This window comes from Trachemys scripta, chromosome 15 (assembly GCF_013100865.1).
Source record: "Trachemys scripta elegans isolate TJP31775 chromosome 15, CAS_Tse_1.0, whole genome shotgun sequence".
NCBI classification, from domain to species: domain Eukaryota; kingdom Metazoa; phylum Chordata; order Testudines; family Emydidae; genus Trachemys; species Trachemys scripta.
In genome coordinates, this window is record NC_048312.1 from 19,344,208 (window position 1) to 19,367,142 (window position 22,935).

General features: G+C 45.7%; 1 protein-coding gene and 1 long non-coding RNA gene across 3 annotated transcripts in view; one reads left to right on the top strand and one right to left on the bottom strand.

Annotated features, from left to right (window-relative positions):
• Window positions 1-3,880: 3,880 nt before the first annotated feature.
• The window catches only part of LOC117888108, a 33,319-nt gene continuing 14,264 nt past the window's right edge, over window positions 3,881-22,935 (bottom strand). Inside the window, exons 4-5 of one of the 2 annotated variants that reach the window (XR_004648269.1) lie at window positions 6,253-6,335; window positions 3,881-4,574 (exon numbers count right to left, since the gene is read on the bottom strand). This is a non-coding gene — a long non-coding RNA (uncharacterized LOC117888108). Of the gene's footprint in view, window positions 4,575-5,378; window positions 6,336-22,935 lie in introns of those variants that run through there. The other variant, XR_004648268.1, reaches the window with a different exon arrangement.
• Window positions 22,718-22,935, top strand: part of LOC117888107 (solute carrier family 2, facilitated glucose transporter member 11-like) — an 18,708-nt gene continuing 18,490 nt past the window's right edge. The window contains exon 1 of the mRNA XM_034791209.1: window positions 22,718-22,871. Within this exon, the coding sequence (XP_034647100.1) occupies window positions 22,815-22,871 (57 nt within the window). The 5' untranslated portion in view covers window positions 22,718-22,814. The remainder of the gene's footprint in view (window positions 22,872-22,935) is intronic.

Below are 22,935 nucleotides of genomic sequence, written 5' to 3' on the forward strand. Positions count from 1 at the left end.
TGCAATGCCAGACAGCTACTGGTCAGTCACGAATCACTTTGGCGTCGGGAAATCTACCGTGGGGGTTGCTGTGATGCAAGTAGCCAACGCAATCATTGAGCTACTGCTGTCAAAGGTAGTGACCCTTGGAAACATCCAGGTCATCATAGATGGCTTCGCCGCGATGGGATTCCCAAACTGCGGTGGGGCTATAGATGGAACTTACATCCCTATCCTGGGACCAGACCACCAGGCCAGCCAGTACATTAACCGAAAGGGCTACTTTTCAATGGTGCTGCAAGCACTGGTGGACCACAGGGGACGTTTTACCAACATCAACGTAGGATGGCCGGGCAAGGTTCATGACGCTCGTGTTTTCAGGAACTCTGGTCTGTTTAGACGGCTGCAGGAAGGTATTTACTTCCCGGACCAGAAAATAACTGTTGGGGATGTGGAGATGCCTACAGTGATCCTCGGGGACCCAGCCTACCCGCTAATGCCCTGGCTCATGAAGCCCTATACAGGCGCCCTGGACAGTGAAAAAGAACTCTTCAACTACCGGCTGAGCAAGTGCAGAATGGTGGTGGAGTGTGTTTTGGACGTCTCAAGGGGAGATGGAGAAGCTTACTGACTCGCTCTGATCTCAGCGAAACCAATATCCCCATTGTTATTGCAGCTTGCTGTGTGCTCCACAATCTGTATGAGAGCAAGGGGGAGACCTTTATGGCGGGGTGGGAGGTTGAGGCGAATAGCCTGGCTGCTGATTACGCCCAGCCAGACAGCCGTGCGATTAGAAGACCCCAGCGGGACGCGCTGAGCATCCGGGAGGCTTTGAAAGCTAGGTTCCTCAGTGAGCAGGGTAACCTGTGATTATTAAGTTTGTTTAAAGAGAAGCTGAACCTGCCCCCGTTTCTTTACCCACTTACTGTTGACTATCCTCTCCAGCTACATACCCCGTTCACTCCATCCCCCCCCTTCCAACACACGTTTAAAAATAAAAGACATGGAACTTTGTTAATGAACACCGTTTTCTTTATTACACATTTCACGGTAAAGTGTTGAAAGTGGGATGCAGACTGTGGTGGGTAGCGGGCATACTGATGGAAAGAACGCTTCTAAACTCAAGGAATGACAGGCTCCTGCTCCTAGAGAGGTCCGCAGTGGTGGACTGGTTGTTTCAACGGAGCCTGCCACCCCTCCTTTTCGGGACTCTGTGTGTGGGGGCTATGTGACTTTGTGGCGGGGGAGGACGGTTACAGATGCCCTGCTGCGTGGCTCTGTGATCCAGGACAAGGACCGCTGCATAAGATCTCTATCCGCCCTCCCCCGCCACAAAGTCACATGGGCCACCCCCACACAGAACATGAAAACCACCTCCCAGACTGACCAGGGTGCCTAGTGACTGCAATGTGTGTGTGACTTTCTGCTGAACCTGCCCCCATGTCTGTACCCTGGTAAAGGTGACTGTCCTCTCCAATTACCAACCCCCTTCCCCCCCTTCAAACACAGTATCCCCTAAAAGAACATGATGGATACAGTAATTAACAGAAACGTATCTTTTATTAACAACTACACACTTAAGGGATGAAACTGGAACGAGGGCTTGAGTGAAGCGGGAAGGAAAAGATTTATCAAATCTTTGGGAATGAGAGCCTTCTGTTACTTGAACAGTCTGCAGGGGTGGAGTGACAGTTTTCACGGCACCTGCCGCCCCTCCTTCTTGGGACTTTGGGTGAGGGGGGTATGGGACTTTGTGGCGGGGAATGGCGATTAGAGAGAGACTGCAGCGGGGCTCTGTCCTCCTGCCTCCGGTCCTGCAGAACATCCACAAGGCGCCGGAGCGTGTCCGTTTGCTCCCTCATTAGTCCAAGCAGCGTTTGAGTCGCCTGCTGGTCTTCCTGCCGCCACCTCTCCTCCCGTTTGCTGTGTGCTCGCTGGTATTGCGACATGTTCTCCCTCCACTGGGTCTGCTGTGCCGACTCGGCTCGGGAGCAGTCCATAAGTTCTGAGAACATGTCGTCCCGTGTCCTTTTCTTTCTCCGCCTAATCTGCGCCAGCCTCTGCGAGGGGGATGCCAGGGTAGATCGGGAGACATTCGCAGCTGTGGGATGGGAAAAAGGGAGTGAATTCCTCACAAAGATAATTTTTTGTGAACAATGAACATAGTCTTTCTCTGTGAACAAGACCATGCACAGCACCTATCACATGCGCACTCAGGACAAGGTCGAATTTTCGGCCTGTGTATTCAGTGCCTGAGGTCTTGCAGTGGAGATCAGACAACCGGAGCAGGACAGCGGAATTCGGGTAGCAGGCTGACATGGTAAGCCGTAGACTTTTGGCTGCTTAAAACTTAAATTATAGCTGTGTCCTCCTTTCACGTTCAAAGCAATGCTCCTATCGTTGGCCAGTTCCTGCTGCCGGCAATCTGGCAAGCATGAACTCTGCCCCTTTCCCACCCCCTTGCGGCTGTCCCCGGGAAAGATCCCTGTATGCTGCCCCTCTCCCGTCTCCACCGCGTGGCTGTAAACCGCCGGTGAGAGTTCTGTAAAGGAACAGGCAAGCAGTCCCAATAGTAACATTCCCCTAATTCTAAGCAGGTCACCATGAGTGACATCACTCTGCTGAGAATTTCTGAGACCGAGAAAGAACGCATGCTGCGTGAAAGCCAGCAAAAACCAGGGCCGTATGCCACCATGCTCTGCAAGGGCAAGGATCCTTGATGATAGCCTGGCGAGGAAAAGTTTCCTACTACGGAGGACACAATAAGGCCGCTCTCCCCAGGAACCTCATGCAAAGGCTTTCCAATTACCTCCAGGAGAGCTTCGTGGAGATGTCCCATGAGGATTTCAGCTCTATCCCCATACATATAGACCTTCTTTTCCAGTAGCTTGCACTGGCAAGGACTAAAAAGTAGAGCGCCTAGGGCAAACTAGGCATGAAAAACCCATTGATAATATTCCTATTCTGTTCAAAATAAATGTTTACATGTTTAAAACACTTACCGACTGATCCTTCCCCGATTCAGGGTCCGGGTTAACGCCTGGGGACGGTTGGTAGGGGATCTCTGTGAGGGTGATGAAGAGATCCTGGCTGTCTGGGAAATCAGCGTTATAAGTGCTGTCGACTGCCTCGTCCTCCTCCTCACTTTCCTCATCTTCCCCGTCCACTAACATCTCCGAGGAAGCGGCCGTCGACAATATCCCATCCTCAGAGTCCACGGTCAGTGGTAGGGTAGTGGTGGCGGCCGCACCTAGAATGGAATGCAGTGCCTTGTAGAAACGGCATGTCCGGGGCTGGGATCCGGAGCATCCGTTTGACTCTTTGGTCTTCTGGTATGCTTGTCTCAGCTCCTTGATTTTCACGCGGCACTGCGTTGCATCCCGGCTGTATCCTCTCTCTGTCATGGCTTTTGAGATCTTCTTGTAGATTTTTGCATTCCGTCTTTTCGATCGCAGCTCCGAAAGCACAGACTCATCGCCCCACACAGCGATCAAATCCAAGACTTCCCGATCGGTCCATGCTGGGGCCCTCTTTCTATTCTGAGATTGCATAGTCACCTCTGCTGGAGAACTCTGCATCGTTGCCAGTGCTGCTGAGCTCGCCACGATGTCCAAACAGGAAATGAGATTCAAACTGCCCCGACAGGAAAAGGAATTCAAATTTTCCCGGGGCTTTTCCTGTGTGGCTGGTCAGAGCATCAGAGCTCGGACTGCTGTCCAGAGCGTCAACAGAGTGGTGCACTGTGGCATAGCTCCCAGAGCTATTAGCGTCGATTTCCATCCACACCTACCCTAATTCGACATGGCCATGTCGAATTTAGCGCTACTCCCCTCGTTGGGGAGGAGTACAGAAATCGAATTTAAGAGACCTCTATGTCCAACTAAATAGCTTCGTTGTATGGACGGGTGCAAGGTTAATTCAATTTAACGCTGCTAAATTGGACATAACCTCCTAGTGTAGACCAGGCCTAAGAGTTTGAAAACACAAAGACTGAGGAAGAAAACCACTAGCTCTCGTCATGAGGTAAACATGCAAACCTCAAGGAAGCACTTGAACAAAGATAAATGGGCCTGTCTCAGAGTTCATCTCTTTTGTTTGTAGTAAATTATTACTTGTAATTCATGTTTCCTGTTCATTAGATACCAGAGGAATTTTAAGACATGGAATCCATTTGAATTTGTTATTACCAAATCCAAACCCCTCTCAAACCCCATCTGGAACTTGTTTCAATCGTAACTGTTTTGTGTTCTGTAACTATTTCAGGAACATGTCTGCCCTCTCTAATTGTTTCAAGAGCAAACAGATGATCTCTTTAAAGCAAGCAGCTCCCATTTTGCTCAGCACAGCATTCTGACAGGTCACGGGGTGAAAGTATCAATGGTGAAATAGATTTGAACACAGAACAATAAACGGCTTCTGCCTTGTGAAGGGACGTGTGACTCCCATCCCTGGGTGGCGGATAGGGGAACCTTCTGCAGATGCAGGACAGCTGTGAATGTCCAATAAGCAGTCATGGACCAACTGGTGGCCTCTCTCAGCAGGGTGCGGTGGGGTAGTTGGTGGCATGGCTACCTCTGTAAAATGCCACGTAGGTCCTATGACAAGAACAAGGCAACTAAAGACAGCATTAAAACAAGTCTTGCCAGGGTGGGTGGGATTTGGTAGCCTTGGTAGGTAGCTCACTGAGGAAAAGGGAAATTCAGATTTCAAACCAAGTGTGTCAAGCTTGGACAGCCAACCTGTCAAACCCATCCAATAGATGTGTTCATGTAGTCAGGAAGTCCATGCATTACTTCTTGTTTAAAGATTTTTTCATTCTCATATTAAGTGTACCTCAGAGGGCTAGGGCATATGTTGCTTGCAAGCAACTGCAGCTTCATCTGATTCTTATACCTGGGAAAAGGCCACTAAAGTTAAAGAAGCAAGTGAGGGATGTATGGAGGATACAAGCTACAGTTACCATTGCTGGAAGTGGCACATGAAGTCCTAACAGTGATTAAAGCAGTGCTGGTATGGATATGAAGAAAGACTTGATGGTGGAATCCTCAATTTAAAGAATCAGTCAAAAAAACAAAATGTAACCTTAAAAAAAAAATGGCAGGGCAGTGGCTTGAGCAGTGATAAGATGGTGTATATAGAGACAAAAACAAAGCCAAAAGAAGTATTGTGATAGCTAAAACTTTGGTCTCAGATGAACTATATAACCAACTAGGAGAATATACGGGAGAAAAGAGCATCTACAAACTCATTAAAAGACAAAATGATGAGGGATGTGAACAAGTTTTTTTTTATATTAGACATGAACATGGTACACATCTACCCCGATAAAACATGACCCGATATAACATGAATTTGGATATAACGCGGTAAAGCAGCGCTCCGGGCGGGGAGGGGGGGGCTACGCACTCCGGCAGATCAAAGCAAGTTTGATATAATGCGGTTTCACCTATAATGCAGTAAGATTTTTGGCTCCCGAGGACAGTGTTATATCGAGGTAGAGGTGTATATTGCAAACAAATGGTGATTTAACCAACAAAGTCTGGAGTGATTATTTTGAAAGAGTGATGAATCAGAATCTAAGAGCATGATATTCTTAAGAAAGAGAAAATGCTGGATGAGTGGCATAAAAGTTTTGTGGTGCCCATTTTTAAACATAAAGGAGATATTATACTATGCGATATTATCACTCAGTTAAGCTGACATCACTTGCTATGAAAGTCTGGGAGAAGATTATTGAAAGATTTATGCTGGAAGGGTGCACTGTTGATGTCATATTTGCTCCACAAATCCTCCTAGGGAAGTTCAGGGAAAAGAGATGGCAACTGGGCATGGTCTTTGTAGACTTGGCTAAGGCATACGGTCATGTACTGAGAGAATTAGTTTGGTGGAGTTTGCAACAGAGAGGTGTACCAGAAGTATATGGCTGCCTTATCCAGGATATATATGATAGAGTGACTACCGCAGTCAAAATCCAGTGGGGCTAAACCAAAGAATTTACAGTAAACGTTGGCTCGCATCGGGGAGAGTATTGAGCCCTTTTTGTTTACATGGATGTGATACATGAGACTATATGAAGGGAGATGCCTTGGAATATGTTGTTCGCTAATGACTTAGTGATTTGTGCAGAAGATTGTAAGACCCTGCAAACCAACTTTGAGCAATGGCAATATAGGGTTGAGCAAACACTGGTAAAACTGAATAACTGAGGGAGGAGGACCCACCATAAAGGATATTACAGGCAGATAGCTTAGAAGAGTGAAAGAATTTAAATACCTAGGATTAATGGTTGCTGACAATGGTCCCCAGCATAGTTCCAAAGCTGCTTGGTGCAAGTGGTGTGAGCCGATCCCAGTTCTCTGTAATAAAAAGATGCCAATAAAGTTAAAAGGTAGAGTGTATAAAACTGTAATTCAACCCATCCTAATGTATGGAATAGAGACATGGCCAGCCACAGGAAAAGACATCAGTATGTTTCCATTACAGAACTGTAGATGTTGAGAGGGGTCAAATGGTTGGATGCTTCATGACAGGAAACAAAATGAGGTTGTGAGGGGCCTAATGTGGGTTGCCTCAACGAAAGACAAGTTGAGGGAGGCTAGGCTATGTTGGTACGGACATGTCCAATGGAGACCCAACAGTTATACAAGATGGCCCTTGCAATGATCATGTCTGGAAGATGACCATGGGGGGAGGCCAGAGACTGTATATGGACCAGATATTAGCAAACCTTAGAGAGACCAATTTACATGACAGCCAGACGTGCGATCAGGGGTTTTGGAAGAAGGCTACAGAAGTCACCAACCCTGAGTAGGGAAGGGGCAAGAAAGAAAAAGAGCAATAAGCTGCTTCTGCGTGTAGCTTAGTAGTAAGCCATTGGATGCACACGACCTCATGCCCTCAGCCACCTGAGAAGTGCAAGAAACAGCCTCCCACCCACACTGTGAAGGGGATCCTAATAGCAGAACATGTCCCCTTCGTTTTGAGGCTAATTTGTAAAAAATAAATTCAACAACTTGTTGGAGAAACTCCCAACATATCCTTCCACTGTGAAAAATAGTTCCTGTCAGAAGATAATACCTCATTTAACTAACTGGAATGTGTGGATTAACACTGACATTTGAAAAGTGTCCCTTTTTGTTTCCCAACCCACTAAGGCTCCCTGGGCTCAAGAGACTCTCCCCTTGAACCTGGCTGCTCTTTCAACTCTCGTCTTCCATTGAAAAAAAAAAACCCACGCTAATTGAGGGCCCCAGTGTAGGTTTTTCAGTAGGCAGTGTGAATGGACCAGCCCCAGTACCTGGCTCAACCTAAGGCTAGACTGTAAATGCTAAGAAACTGGGGAAACTGACTCCTGTGGGACCACCATCATGCCCATGAGTAAGAGGGGTCTCCATTCTAGGAGGTATAGAGCTGCCTTTGGAATCTTTTCTCAAAGAATAGCATTCTGTCCTCCCCCTCCTCATCCCTCAGTATTAGAAAAGGTAACAGCATCTGAAATAGCAACACTGTTATAACATTACCCACATTTTCTTTACGTGTCTGATGAGCGATGTGACGGAATGTATAGTTTGATGGATATGAGAGTTCACAGACTTTATATTAGCAATACTGGGCCATGTACTCTTAATGATGCTGGAAATAATCAGTTAATCTTTTTACAACAAAAAGTTGTATAATCATAACCACCTTTCATTTCATAGGATTTATTTTTAGATGTCTAATGACCACAAAGAAATTCTTTCCCCTTAATTAGGGAAAATATTTTTGTAATCTCTTATTATCCCCAATTAGATGTACAGGTTAGTGGTGAAAGATCAAAGAAAAGTGAGCCATTCAGATTAGGTAATTTCATATGGGTAAATTAAAAGTAAAACTGAGTTCAAGCCTCAGAAGAACATATGGTTTGTTTAGGCCTTTGCTGTAGATGGAAATTAGCTTCCTTTATAATTTCATAGATTTTAATGCCAGAAGTACCATTAGATCGAGTCTGACCTCTTTATAACACAACCCATAGGGTTTCACTGAATTCCCTGTATTTAGCCCAATAGTTTACATCTGCTTAATGCATATCATCCAGAAAGGCATCCAATTTTAATCTAAAGATATCAAGAGATGGAGAATCCACCAGTTCCCTTGGTAATTTGTTGCAATGGCTAAGTACCCTCACTGTTAAAAGTTTCCACTCTCTTGTGACCTGGTCCCTTACAGCACAGTCCAGCTTCCTTTGACATCAGGGAGTTGGATTAGGCCCTTTATTTTGCAGCCTGTATTTCGTAACCCTCATGGTTATAGAATCATAGAATATCAGGGTTGGAAGGGACCTCAGGAGGTCATCTAGTCCAACCCCCTGCTTAAAGCAGGACCAATTCCCAACTAAATCATCCCAGCCAGGGCTTTGTCAAGCCGGGCCTTAAAAACCTCCAAGGAAGGAGATTCCACCACCTCCCTAGGTAACACATTCCAGTGCTTCACCACCCTCCTAGTGCAATAGTGTTTCCTAATATCCAACCTAGACCTCCCCCATTGCAACTTGAGACCATTGCTCCTTGTTCTGTCATCTGCCACCACTGAGAACAGCCGAGCTCCATCCTCTTTGGAACCTCCCCCCTTCAGGTAGTTGAAAGTAGCTATCAAATCCCCCCTCATTCTTCTCTTCTGGAGACTAAACAATCCCAGTTCCCTCAGCCTCTCCTCATAAGTCATGTGCTCCAGACCCCTAATCATTTTTGTTGCCCTCCGCTGGACTCTTTCCAATATTTCCACATCCTTCTTGTAGTGTGGGGCCCAAAACTGGACACAGTACTCCAGATGAGGCCTCACCAATGTCGAATAAAGGGGAATGATCACGTTCCTCGATCTGCTGGCAATGCCTCTACTTATACAGCCCAAAATGTCGTTAGCCTTCTTGGCAACAAGAGCACACTGTTGACTTATATCCAGCTTCTCGTCCACTGTGACCCCTAGGTCCTTTTCTGCAGAACTGCTACCGAGCCATGGTCACAGCATCAGGAAGGCAGACAATGGGGCCTAATAAAAAGGTTTCTACCTTTGGTTACATGGTAGCAGAATATGAAGTAGTAGAGTCAGCAAAGAGGTATTTACCAGCCAGGGTACTAGGGGATGCTTACAGTGAGAGGGCATAAGCAGTTGGCTTGTTCCTTACTAGTCATCTTTAAAGAAAGATGGGGTCTCAGCAGCGTCAGGTATACAGGCATCGTTCTAGCTTTGCAAACTCCAGTGCCAACAGCACAAAGTGTCAGCTTGTCCCAATGCACTGTTCACAATTAATGTTAACTTCCAATTAGTCCTCAGTAATCTAGCACCTTCACAGACTTTCCTGCTTCTCCTGTTGGAATAAAGATCCTGGCTGGCGGAGTCTGTATTCCTTTCCTTCCTGCTGTGCTCAAGAACAGAGATATATTGGGAGCAACGCAGAGAATGGTTCCTTCCACGCTTATCCAGTAAAGTGCCATCTCTGTGACTTTCAGGGTGCCCAGCTTAAATTAAAGCGCTCCAGCAGTGATGGGGCACATAAGGAGTTAAGACAAGTGAGAGAGCTCAGCAGCTGCATAGCGCAGGCTGTGTGTGGGCTAAGGAAAGAGGTTTCAAGTGCTTGAAATATTGGAGCCTTTCTGGATGTCTATGAAAAACTGTTTTTCGTATGTGGATGAACATTAAAGCCACTTCCTTCCAGCTGCCCTCTCTTTTGCCTGACCCAGTAGGTGAAAGGAAAGGCCCTTCTTCCAAGAGGTCCAGAGAAATCTTAGTTGACAAGAGAAAGTACAAGTCTGGTTACCAATGGAAATATGAAACAAAGTCCATCCTGTCAAACTGTGTGCTCCGTGATTTTACGCTGCTCAAAAGCATTTTACGTATCTGGATTCTATGCATTCTGGAAACAAGCCTGTGTCTGTGTGAACAGAGACGCTCCCTCTATACTGAGCTCTTGCTCTGAGAAATCTCTTGAATACAGACCATCTGGAAATGCACTTAGATCTTATTACCAAGCCTTACAAACTCTTGTAACCAGACTGGATTAATGTATTTTCTTCTAATACCCATGGAGTAGTGGGAATTCAGAAGAATGGTATCCCAGGAGGGGACTCATTTTCTCCAAAGAAAATCCCATTTAATGACCAAGTACTGCAAAGCACTGCTTTAACCACCAAAAATCTCAGCTGCTTGAATAGAAAGATCTGCTTATTTGTAACCTTGCTGATTTATCCACTCCTACCATTTGAGGAACTCTGGAATGATTACTCATGACAGACAGGGCAAAATTAATCTGTGGTGTGACTTCATGGGCTTCAATGGAGTTATATCAAAGGTGAATTTGGCCTGTATTGAATTTGTCCTGTGGGCCATTACAAGCACATGAAATATTTGTGCTTCGTTGCATATACAGAAAGAATATTTTGTAATCAGTCTAGTGACAATGAAGCTGAAGTATTTATGTTGATGGTTTCCATTTTGGTCTATTTTACTCATGACAAAAATATTTGTGTCTTTAACTTTAGCAGTGGCTACAAACCTACTGAAAAGTGACAATGTAGGAGAATCGTCTTGAGAAACTGACGGATAACCCAAAGGAAATAAAAGGCAACCTCCAGTTATGGGCAAAGGAAAGAATAGAATGGATGGGTCAGCCCATTTAATAGGATAGCTGCACACCTAGTCAATGGTGAACTCAGTTCAGTTTGTTCTGTTCAAGGAACTGGTACAGAAAGTAGAACAAATAAAAGTATTAAAATTTTGTCTGCTGCCTTCTTTAAATGTGTATGTTTATAGCACCGATGTACAAATGCAGCTATTCAGAATGAGACTCACAGATAAGCAGCCTGTGCAATACAATGTGATTTAAAAGCAATGCTTTCAACGTTGGGGTCACAAGAAGAAAGGACTAGAATATCTCATTCCCATGGGGTACCTGGCCAGTGGTTGTTGCAATAGAAATCAATATTGTCCAGCTGTCGTTTCTTTTAGTGAATTGTTTTCAAAACATTTTCTTGGGCAGTGTTCCCTGAAAAGCGGGAAGGAAAAAGAAATCAGAGTTCTGAAGATTAGTGGGGGTGGTTTAGGTTGGATATTAGGAAAAACTTTTTCACTAGGGGGGTGGTGAAGCACTGGAATGGGTTACTTATGGAGGTGGTGGAATCTCCTTCCTTAGACGTTTTTGAGGTCAGGCTTGACAAAGCCCTGGCTGGGATGATTTAGTTGGGGATTAGGTCCTGCTTTAAGCAGGGGGTTGGACTAGATGACCTCCTGAGGTCCCTTCCAACCCTGATATTTTATGATTCTAAGATGCCCATGTTGTCACTTGTCTTTTGTGTCTTTTGATAATTTACGCCAATTGCTGCCGCTCTGCCACCCTGTAGCTTAGAATAACTGGGCATTTCCATTCTGTCCCTGACGCTTACTTAAGAGACTAGACCTCTCGAGTCCCCAGCAATGCTGCTGCTACACTTTGTCAATGGGGTCCTGTCTTTTGGTAGAAAAGTTCTAAAATGTACAAGCGTCTCAGTGCGCGGTGGATCAAACAGCCCCTTGCTGCAGTTACAGTCTGTTCCTAATGGCAGGATTTTTCATAGAGTCAGATAATTACAAGCAGAAAAGCTGCCATCTCATTCTACAAATAACTACTCTCCCATGCTAATGGCATCATATTTCACCTTGATAATGACAGGATTGAGTTCAGTTAAAAAAAAATTTAGAAGAAGAGATCTGAGAGGAGAGGTGGTGCTGAAAGCCAGCCAGAGTTTAGTATAGAGCTTTTCTAAACCTATGAGTTCTAGTGAAAAGAACGTGCTGGTTACGCTCCAGTTGATACCTTTGCTTGGATCCTGATTGCAGAGATGACCCCACAGACACTCTCAGAGGTTATGAGGACGTCTCCTAAGTGAGAGAGAACCTTGGGACTATCTCCTTTAAGATACCTTTTCCGTGTAACACACCTGTTTGGGAAGAACTGAACCGAGAGGTACTCCAATCCTCAGAGGTGGAAAAAAGAGAACACAGGGAGTGGAGAGAGACTTTGTATTCCCCACCCACCCACACAAAAGATTGTTGAAATCAAGCATCTGGTTGGTGTTCAAAATAATAAAACACTAAACACTAGTTTAATGTTTTCTTATTAGGTTTCTAAACCCTAGTTTAGTGTTTTATTATTATGAATGTAAAATGACATAGTCCCTGAACTACACTCTTGTGTGCTTGAGATGTCATGGTTTCAGTAGCTACAGTGGGTATTGGTGCTCCATTGCTGCATTTACTAAGAGTGCCTATAAAAGATTTGGGGAAGCACAAAGGGATTATTATTAATATGAGTCCCAAGAGACTCCCACCACTCAAAAACACTGTATCCAATGCTCTCAGTTGCTCCATCTCAGCTTAGCAGACCAGAGGCGCTGACTTTGTGATTTCCCTGGGGGTGCTGGACCCCTGCTCCGCCACAGCCCCCCCCCCTTTCCCCAAACCCCCGTCCTGCCTCTTCCCACCCTGTTCCGCCCCTCGTGCCTCCAGCATGCCGCTGAACAGCTGATCACAGCAGGCGAGAGGCACTGGGAGGGAGGAAGAGGAGCTGATCAGTAGAGCCCTGCACAGATACAAATTGATACCCACGGATGCAGATATCTGCAGATATAAATCGGTATCTATGGAACCACAGGGCTCTCCTGGGAACCACAGCGGTGAAAGGAGCAGAACATGGGGCTGCCACTCCCAGGAGCCAGCGCCCTGCACCAGCAGCTTCTCCAGCATGTCTGTACCGCCTGCAGCCCCACCCACTGGGGCAGGCACCGGGCTCACCGGCAGCTGTCCGGGGTTGCGCTCTTGTGTTCAACCGCACACCCCCAGACAGGAGACACAGAGAGCGACGTGGAAGGGATGGGGGCAGGGCTGGGAGTGGTAAGGCCGTGCCGGAGGAACTGGCGGCGCAGGGCACTGGCTCTGGGAGCGGCAGCCCCACCTTCTGCTCCTTTCATTGCTGTGGTTCCCAGGAGAGCCCTGCGGTTCATCAGATACTGATTTATATCTGCAGATATCCACATCTGCAGATATACATTTGTATCTGTGCAGGGGTCTACTGATCAGTGGGCCCACTGGCGGGCGGGAGGCGCTGGTAGGGTCGGGGGAGAGCTTATCGGGGGGGCCGCCAGTGGATGCTAAGCACCCACTAATTTTTTTTCCCATGGGTTCTCCAGCCCCAGAGCACCCATGGAGTCGGCGCCTATGTAGCAGACAGTGTGGTAGAGGTAACATTAAGAATTGTACGGGATAGCAAAGATGACTTTATTGTCTTGGCAAAGTGTGACAAGTATCACACCCAGGCATTACTGTCCTCAGCGCATATCCACTGGAAAGTTGAGTGTGCCTGGTCTCTGGTGGTATGTTTAACAAAGCATTTCAGAAGGGGATTTCCTCTGAGAGCAGATTTCCTCAAGGTTGCAGGGAAGGAAAATAAGGGGGTCCTAGTCAGAAACATTGGCAATCTAGGCATCTTTCAGTACCAAAATACTATTGTTATAGGTGCTATAAATATACATGTGACAGTAAACAAAATCAGCATCTAGGACTTTTCCTAGAAAAGATTATGGAAAACTGCCTCGAGAAGCAACTTACCTCCCCAGTATTCTAGACCCTTTCCAGTCAGTTAGTCACAGAGACAGACCTGGCTGCACCGATGACCTCCTTCTGGCCGTGGACAGAAGTGAGATGTCCATTCTAATATTGCTTGACCTATCAGCAGCCGTCAACACAATCAAACATGATGTCCTACTGACTCCCCTATGAGACCTTGGAGGGGTGGGCGGAGTTGTTTTAAGTTGGTTTTGCTCATTTCCCCACTCACAGATTCCACATGGACATCATGAGTGATTGCTCCTCTTCCCTGCAGAGTCCTGCAGAACTTGTCAGCCCTCGTATTCATGCAAGATGTCATGTACCACAGGGTCATCAGTGTGCCAAAGATACCCAGCTCTATCACTTTTGCCTCCATTACTGACATTCATGTCTCAGTATCTGAAGGGAACAGAACTTGGAAGGATGGAAAGTGGCTCTGTTAAATGCAGGGAAGTTGGAGGTGAAATTAGCAGCAAGAGGAAAACACTTGGAAGGAGTGGCAGGAAACTGTGGCCACACACTCTGCCCTTCTGCAGCTGAGATAGTATGTAGTTCCACTGGACTCTTTGCTGCCTCTAAGAACTCAATTAATGACTGTGTCCAATAATACCCTCCATCTTCAACAAACCAGGAGATCTAACCACAGTGATCCATGCTTTTCATCATCTCCAGGCAGGGTCACTGCAAAATGATATTTTTGGGGTTGACCACTAAAGCCTCAAGAAAGCTGCGTCTGATTCATCATGTCGCCACCCCGTTGCCCAGTGGAACTCATTAAGAAGTTCACATCACATTGGGTGCACTTTATTCTTTACTAGCTCCCTATCCAGCTCCAGATTTGCTTCAAGATGTTGGTCTTGATCTGTAAAGCTATTAATGGTCTAGCCCTAATCTAGCTCAAAGACTACCTCTCCCCTGCCATGGTAGCTAGGATAGTTAGGGACACTGAGTGATCACTCCTAGGGGGAAGCTCTTATATTCCAGATGCAGCGTTTTCCCCAGGCTGTGGAATTCCCTATTGTCAATTATCAGGATGAATCCTAGTTTTGCTTCTTATCATCTACAGTTCAAGACTCTTCTCTTTGCACAGACCTTCTCCCAGTAATAGATCTACAGATGGCTAAGAATTGGCCTCCTGGAAGACAGTAACAAAACTGATCGCATTCAGGACACCAGCTAAAATGAGGATGGTATGGAGAGTTCAGGTTCTATTTTTTTAAATATACTGTGACTCCAGCTGAGATCTATAGCACCTATATTCTACAGCAATAGCCATTCTAGATACTTCAGCTACACACTGGATTTAGTAGTCTAGGTGTGGAACTTTGCACTTATTCTGCCATCTAGTGGTCAAAGCTTAATGCAGCATTAAGTAGAACACCTCTCTGAAAACACTCTCTCTCTCTCTCTCTCCACTCTCTTTCCAGTTGACAGAGTCCTTTTATGGATCCCAGAGGCCATAAAATTCTCCTGAGGACAACTGACACTTTACAATTGTTATATCTTTCCCACCCTGACACTGTTCTACAAGACAACCTGGATAGAAGGGGTATTTGCAGTCTGTGATGGATGCTTCAGAATTATTTTTTGAGTGCCTAAAAATGTGCCAGGTGCCTCACAAACAAGAGGGAGCCTCTGTCCAAAAGGACTTTACTCTTGTTCTGAGACTTGGACAAGATGGAGAGGAGAGTCAGGGAAAGGGGGACAATGCTAGGATCACATTGTTACTTAGGAAGACATGCGAACATCTTGATAGTTTACTTAATTTCTTTTTAAAATGATGTTTTGCTGAGTATGTTTCCTCCCCTTTCATGTCTTGCTGGCTTCAAGGCTTTAGGAAAGAGATGAATGAGGTAAGTTTGTGCAGCAATAACTTCTCCCTGTGTCCTCCGACCTAGGAAATCTGTGTCTTTATCACGTCACGTGTTAAGCTATGCTAGCCATGGTAAAGCTGTGCAGGGGTGAGCTTACAGCTGCAAAGCGTTTATGGTCATACAGCAGCGTAGTTATTACCAGAGACCTGCCCGAGCAGTAGCAAACATTGCTGTGCTGTGCTATGCTATGCATGTTATTAGCCATACAGTACCAAGGACAATAGCTGTTTTCTCAGCAACGCATTGTGTGTTGCTGCAGTGGACACTGGTGCTGGATCCTTGGGAGCAAGGTTGTGCTTTCTATTCCCCACTCTAGTTTCACCCCATGAGAGGACAGGGCAGGGGCCAGCCAGGCTAACCTCAAAGCAGGCTGTGTGTGTTTGGAAGGAGGATTCCAGCCTAGCCATTCCGTTTTAAAATTTTGTTAAGATGATGTTAAAAAAAAAGTGAACAGAGTTTGAGCATAGAAGTTTCTGGTTATCAGGGAACAACGTACAGATTACGGAGGGTGCAAAGTTTGGTTTAAGATCGCGTGACAAGGAATATATAATCTGCAATATCCTTGATTGGGGGTAAAAGATTGATGGGTCAAAGTACAGGCATTGAGCTAGGAGGGTATGAAGTTCATAGAGTGGCTATGTTCGGGTGTGGAGTATAATGAGTGGATATGATGATCAGGATGGATTGACCCTCATTTGATGAGTTTTAATGTTCAGGGGGTTTATGGTTCCAGTTCATATGATCCAGCGGAGAAGGTCACTTGGTCTCTTTTCTACACACTAACCTGATCCCAAAGGTGGAAGGATTTAGAGCCAGCACCTGCTTCTTATTCCAATCCACACTCTAACCTCCACTAGCAGATAAGGAAGAGCAAAAAGTCATCCTCATCTACTGTCCCATTGCACACTTCAGCTCTACCCCAGAGAGGGGGACAGAGGCAGACCCCACATGCTTTTCCATTCCAGACTCAACCCAGTCCTGCTAGTCCAACCCTCATCTGAACAGGTCTGGGAGTTTGGGTAGAGGGATCCATACCAGCAATAGTCATCCCATAGTCAGTGATTCCCATGTGACTTTAGTTAGTAGGAGTGGGGTGCACATTAACTCTGTCATGTTATGGTAGCATTGGGGGTGGGGGAAGGGAAAACAAAAGTCAGATTTTTTTATACTAGCTCTTGTAATTGCAGATCTTATTCCTGTAAGTGTCTAACCCTTTTTGAAACCTACTACACTCTTAGCCCCTGCAATATCTTTGTGGCAATGAGTTCCATGGGTTAATCATGCACAGCAGGAAGAAAATATTTCCTTTGATCAGTTTTAAACTTGTTGACTTTAAATTCAGTTGGTTGCCCCTTTGCTCTTTTATTCTGATAAAGGGGAACTGGAGCGTCCAACTGATCAGTAGGTTATCAGTTTATGTAAGTTTAATAAGTCACCTCTTACTCACATCCTCTCTCTGCTAATTAGTCTGGAACTTTTTATTCTTGCCTGACAGAACCTCTTCATCTGAGACAGAACTACAGCCCAAAACTCCCACACCTACAAGTATCACCCCATTGTCTGTAAGAGCATTAGTCCTGTTGTGACAGAGCTCTGGCACCTCTTGGGGCTGAGCATGGCCTAGTGGCTCGCTCTCCCCCCGTCTGGCAACTGCTGCTAACCATTGCTCAGTCCTCCTGCCTGGTCACACCACCCCTTCTGGGATACCAACTCTTCAAAAAGTCCCCAAAACATCTCAACACAAGAGGATCTTTCTATCCCCTTTTGGATTATTCTTCAGCCCATCTTCAAGGCTCAGCCTGCAGCCCCTAGGCTGGGACGAATAGTCCTTACAACAAACCCTCTGTCTGTTCTGGGTTCTAGCCCAGGGACCCTATCCTGAGTAGATAGATGTGCTCCTTAAGGTGCACAGGATTTTTCCTGGACCCCTTCCTATCTCTAGGCTTCTTATGCTACTTCCCCACAGCCCATGGTTAATACCACCTTGTCTCCTGATTAACCACATCACTATAGCCTGCCTCAGACCCACCCTTCCTTCCTTCCCTCCAAAGAAGTTTTCTGTCCCCCTCCCAAGTATCCCCTAACTGAGCTTTCTCAGTCCTTTTATGCAACCCTGCCTCCAGCTCTTCCCCAGGTGGGCTTGATCACTACTTAGGCTTGGCTCACTTTCCAGGTGCAAGCAGGGGAGCTAATTGGCCACTCAGGCCCAATAAACCTTTGCTGCAGGTGGGTGGGGTGAGCACTCCATCACACCTGTGTCAGGTCTATGGGCTAAGTAGGGAATCACAGTACCTGTACATTCTGCCTCACTAAATTACTCTGATTTCAAATGAATATGAGATTCTTCGGCTTATATCCAAAACTGTTACTTTATGCTACATCCCAGTACTTCAGTGGTTAATTATATGATCCCTATCTAGTTTGCACAGTAATTAAAAGAGCTTTGGGATCCTTCAGGATGAAAGATGCTAAATACCATCATTATATATAAAGATCAGATATTATATGAAGTAGCAGTTCAGCTATTACTGTTGGTTGTAACTTCAAATGCTTGGGACTCTCACTTACAGGAGAGAAGCAACTTTGCCACTGTTGTTGCTACTACTGCCTTACTGTCTTCTGGTACCCAGATGGGAAAATACAACCATTTCTGGAGTAATAAACAATTGCTATTTCAGCCAGACCCACTGGCTCATGCCTCCCGGTTACTGTGTCCTAATTTAATGGTGTGTAACCAGTGCCGTCAGAAAGCAGAGTGTAAAACTCACAAGCTAGTGAAAAATAAGCCAAAGAAAAGGATGAAAGGTCACGTGAAGGAAGCTGGCCATTGAAGTGCAGAGTTCCTCGAGGTGAAATAATAAAACCTTTTCCGCTGTTAGAATTTAGCTTGAGCAGTTCTTATTTTTTCACTGCTACACAGACTTTTAATTTTTAACCATAACTCAGCTATGCTTTAAAACTCAAAATAGAAAAATGATGGTGTACTCAGGATGTGTGGCAAAGTGGGACCCTTCCCCAAATCCATTCAGTTTCAAATCTAAGCCCCCCGCCCCCTTTTACTACTAACAGACCGGTAGGTCAAGAGTTAAGTAGATATGTTTGGTTTCAGCTGATTCCTTGGTTGACATTTTTGCATAAAGCAAAAATCACCATGCTCTTTGACACTGCTCAAAAGAGAGCCAGGAGTGAGATATGTACTGACACGTTTTCTGGAGGAAGTTTGCACAAAATTACCCTGTCGTATGTAACCACCAAAATTAACTAAATATAGATATTTTTACATGATATACTTGCCCTTCCCCATGAGAGCCTGCCACCCCACCAACCCCCCGTGCTAAGATTATTTGCAACATCAGATTTCAAATGTTGATGTAATTTAGAAAGTACTTTAAAATGCAGTGCTACTCTGAAAAGTGTGTGTGTGAGAACAGCGCTGCCTTATTAATCAAATATGCTTTTTGTGTATTTAAAGTCATGTATGCCATGTTAGTGACAAAACAAAGCTTTTACTAGTTTTTAATCCCATTTAGTCTGTCACATCAATACAGCTATAAGAGACTGAGCAGGATTCTATTTCTTTCTGTGGATGAAATGATGGACCCCTACCTATCAATTATATATGTCCTGGGCAAACCCAAAGACAACAATTAGGTAGTGCAGATGTCACTGAGGCATAATTTCATGACAGTGGAGTGGCATAAATATCACCGAGGGCCTAAACTGACCTGCAGAACTTTCATTACTGGTATTAATTTGAGGGAAGGAAATAACCCAGCTTGACTTTCAGATCCCAGATTGAGTTTGCACGGCTGTCAAAACATTGTTTTACCTCTAATCTGAACACATTTAGTAGTGACATCAAATAAAGCATTAATTATGGAACCCCATTGTATTATTTTTCCTGAATCACTTTTCAAAGTAGAAACACGCTTTATTTAAAAGAGGCAACAGTGCAATGCCAGAGATATTGCCCCAAGCTCAAACTCTGTGTGTGTGGCAGGCTGTCAATGGAAAAGTTAAGATTTGGATTAGAAGCTAGACTCTCCCCAGTTCCACCATTTGTTAAATTGCATAGTAGGTAATTATCATTATTATTTGTAAAGCACTGACAACATTCTCAGTACTGTATGAAACCGTTCCTGACCACAGGTGCTTACAGTAATCCAAAACAGAAGATGTATCACCTCTTGCTAAATACAGTAGCAGTGTCATGCTAAAACTTGTAGAATTAACAAACCTCTAAAATGTTCTGAATCCTGCAATAAAACCCCAGAACATGCTCTTTGGCAGAAAAGGATGCAGTGCAAACCCCAGCGTAATGTTGCTTGACCCAGACAGGTTCTCTAACCCCCCAAATTGTATAAGGAAGTCAAGTCTAAAGAAATCTGGCAGATACACATAAGGATGAAACTACCTAAGTGAATATCAGGCTTTTCCCCAGCATACATATCATATGTTTTCAATAAAACCAACCAGCCAACCAACTAAGCCCTCATCTATGATCCCGCAACCCCTTTTTGAGAAGTACATTCAGTTGGCAAAACACCTGCCAAGTCAAGTGTCTGTAACGCAATCTAATGGATGACTAAATACACACATTCCTGCATTGGAGATTTAAATAATCCTCTAGAACTCTTCCCAAAGTACAAGAGACTCTTTCATCAGAAAAAGACAGACAGGAAACATACCAACGAAGAATGAGCAAACTGCAGAGACTGGTACAATTTTGTATTTTACTATTTGCTGATTTGTATAGCAACTTCTGCAAGTATCAAGGTATTTTAAAGAAATAATGAATTAATTGATGAGATCATAACAGACTACCCAAAACAAATTAAAGCAAGGACTGGCCAAGGGTTAGCTCCAACTGCCATGTCCCTGCATTGGCCGGGGACAAGAACAGTGCACAGATAGCATATTCAGTACTTCGGGGAAGTAACGCTTCATATCATGCTGCAGACAACTTTCTCGCTACACTGGGAGCTGTTTTGATGGGTTCTGAAGGGAGATCCCCAAAAGTTTCCTCAGACTAGGAAAAAGCCTGTGATGCAGGACCTGTGGAGGAGGGAGAAGAGGGAAATTCTACACGGAGATTGGGAAAGTGAGGGAGAATCCTAATGTGTGATAATAGTAAGATGCTGATTTTGAAAGGAAGGCTCTGAGGCATGGAGATGCTCAGTCTCCAAGATTATCTGAATTTGTGATTTGAGAACCCCCCTCTTTATCAGGCATGGGAACAGGTTATTTTCACCTACTCATATACCACAAACGAAGGGTAAAGGGAAAACTGATGGGGAAAGTAAGAAAGGTTCACAGAGAGACAGATTCTGATCTCTTGTTATTTTGGATGTATACTAGTGTAAGTACTTTGAAGTCAATGGAGTTACAATGGATTTACACTGATGTAACTGAGATTAATATCTAGCCCATTATCCCTTTCTGAGAGTGTATGACTTTGGTTTGCAGCAACAACGTAATTATTAATTAAGGCAATACTTGTTATGACAGCTGGACAGAAGTTTCCCACAGAGATTACAGTACCTCCGGCTTTTCAAAATTGGAATTTGATTTGAAGATATCTGAAGGAACAAGAATTTTCTAATAATATATATGGAGGAACTAAGTAAACAAATCTCCCATGTATGGATAGCAGATTAAAGTTGGTACTTTAGTTTGAAAGCAACAGTGCTCCATTATGTTCTGGTCTTCTGCCTCCAAACCAGGGACAAACAATCAAAGTAAGGCTGTGTCTTCCTTAGCATTATTCAGGAGATCTCCCACCATTCCACCAGCACCAGTATAGCTTCACTGGTGGGAGCAATGGTGAAGCACTTGTGCAGACAGAAAACAGGCATTTTTATCACTGTCATGTAACCACAAGGTTAACATGCCAAATTCCTAAAATGCAGACAAGGCTCCAGCCTTGCAGAAGTGGGTGACCAGATCTCACTTCTCAAAGAAACAAAGGGCACTTGAAAACTGCCATGTGTTTTAACAATTCAGCACTATAAAATGTGTTAACAGCTCTTGAAAGATTAACCAAAGAAGTTGGCTGTTTCTTCCTGAAGTTCATCCTGGCAACTACCAACATATTTGAAATTTACACCTTTCAAATACTAGCAACAGTCTAACCCTGGAAAAATTATGCCTGTGATTTTTTTCCTACAGGCAACCAAAGATTTGATGGAGTAAAGGTATTGTGTATCACTATAGCTCATGTTGCACTGTACAGATCTAATATTTTTCTTGCAAAGTAAAGGTGTTGTGTAACAAGACACCTTCCCCATTATGCAAAATAACTACTTGCTCACAGCCTGAAGACTTGAATTGTAAAACCTACACAGACCCCTACCTATACATCTTCACTCATCCTACAGCCCTCCCTCAGTTGCAGAGACAGACCTGATTTCCCCCACCCCTCTGCAAATGGGAGGATATATTTTTAAAAATATATACAAGGTTTATCAAGTAGGTGTTTTCTTCCTTCATTTTAAAAGGGCTGCTCTGTCAGTGCAGGTGCTTACTATGATCACTGTCTAATGGCGGGAGACAAAGCTTGGGACACCCCTGAAAAGCCAGGGCAAAATGTGTGTGTGAGGGAGCGTGAAGGGAGAACTTTGAAGGGCCCATAATCACCCTCTCCCATTCAGATCTTTTTTTCCTGTCTTCTAGGACCAGTGTGTGGGAGAGTTTCCCAGGAACATTAAGCAGGGAGGGAGCAGCACTGCATTCAGCTGTCCCTTAGCGTTTGCAGACCTGTGTGCCATAGGCAGTACCCTGTTCAGATGGGTCTCTGTGTGCAGTGCCCACGATGCCACGAGAAACCCCAGCGCTGAGCCCCACGCGTGTTTGCGCTGATCTGATGGAGGCACACTCAGGCCCTAGCTTGGCACGCAGGGTTTGCGGGCTAGGCAGTCACGGCTGCTGTTTATGGTTGGTACCGGGTAGCGCCCAGGAGCCCTTGGCATGGGGCAGGGGCCTGGCCCCGGCTGCTTTGCACTCACGTTGGGCTCCCAAAGGCTGCGGGAAGGCCGGGCAGGGGGCAGGAGCCCGGCCGAGGCACGCAGGGTCGGGGTGGCTGGGCCAGGCCCCTGGCCGGGACACAACTGGCACTGGAGGGCGCACACGGCCCCGGCAAAGGCCGTGACCCCCGCAGGTGTCTCCGCCCAGGCGGGCTCTGCCGCAGCGCTGCCAGCCGGGCCCAGGCCCCGGGGGCGGGCTACAGCGCTGCGGGGGAGGAGCTGCGGCGAGTGCCCGGCTCCTTGTCCCTGCCGGGCCCGCCCTGCAGGAGCCGGCTCCAGCCTGTCCGGGGCGCGGCGTGCGGAGCCGGAGCCCGAGCCCGGGATGGAGGAAGAGGAGGAGGAGGAAGAAGAGTGGCTGAACCGCGCAGCGCAGGCCCAGGTGACAGGGGTGCGTCTGGTCCCGCTCCCAGGTCCCCCAGCGCAGCTCCCTGCCCGGCTCCCGC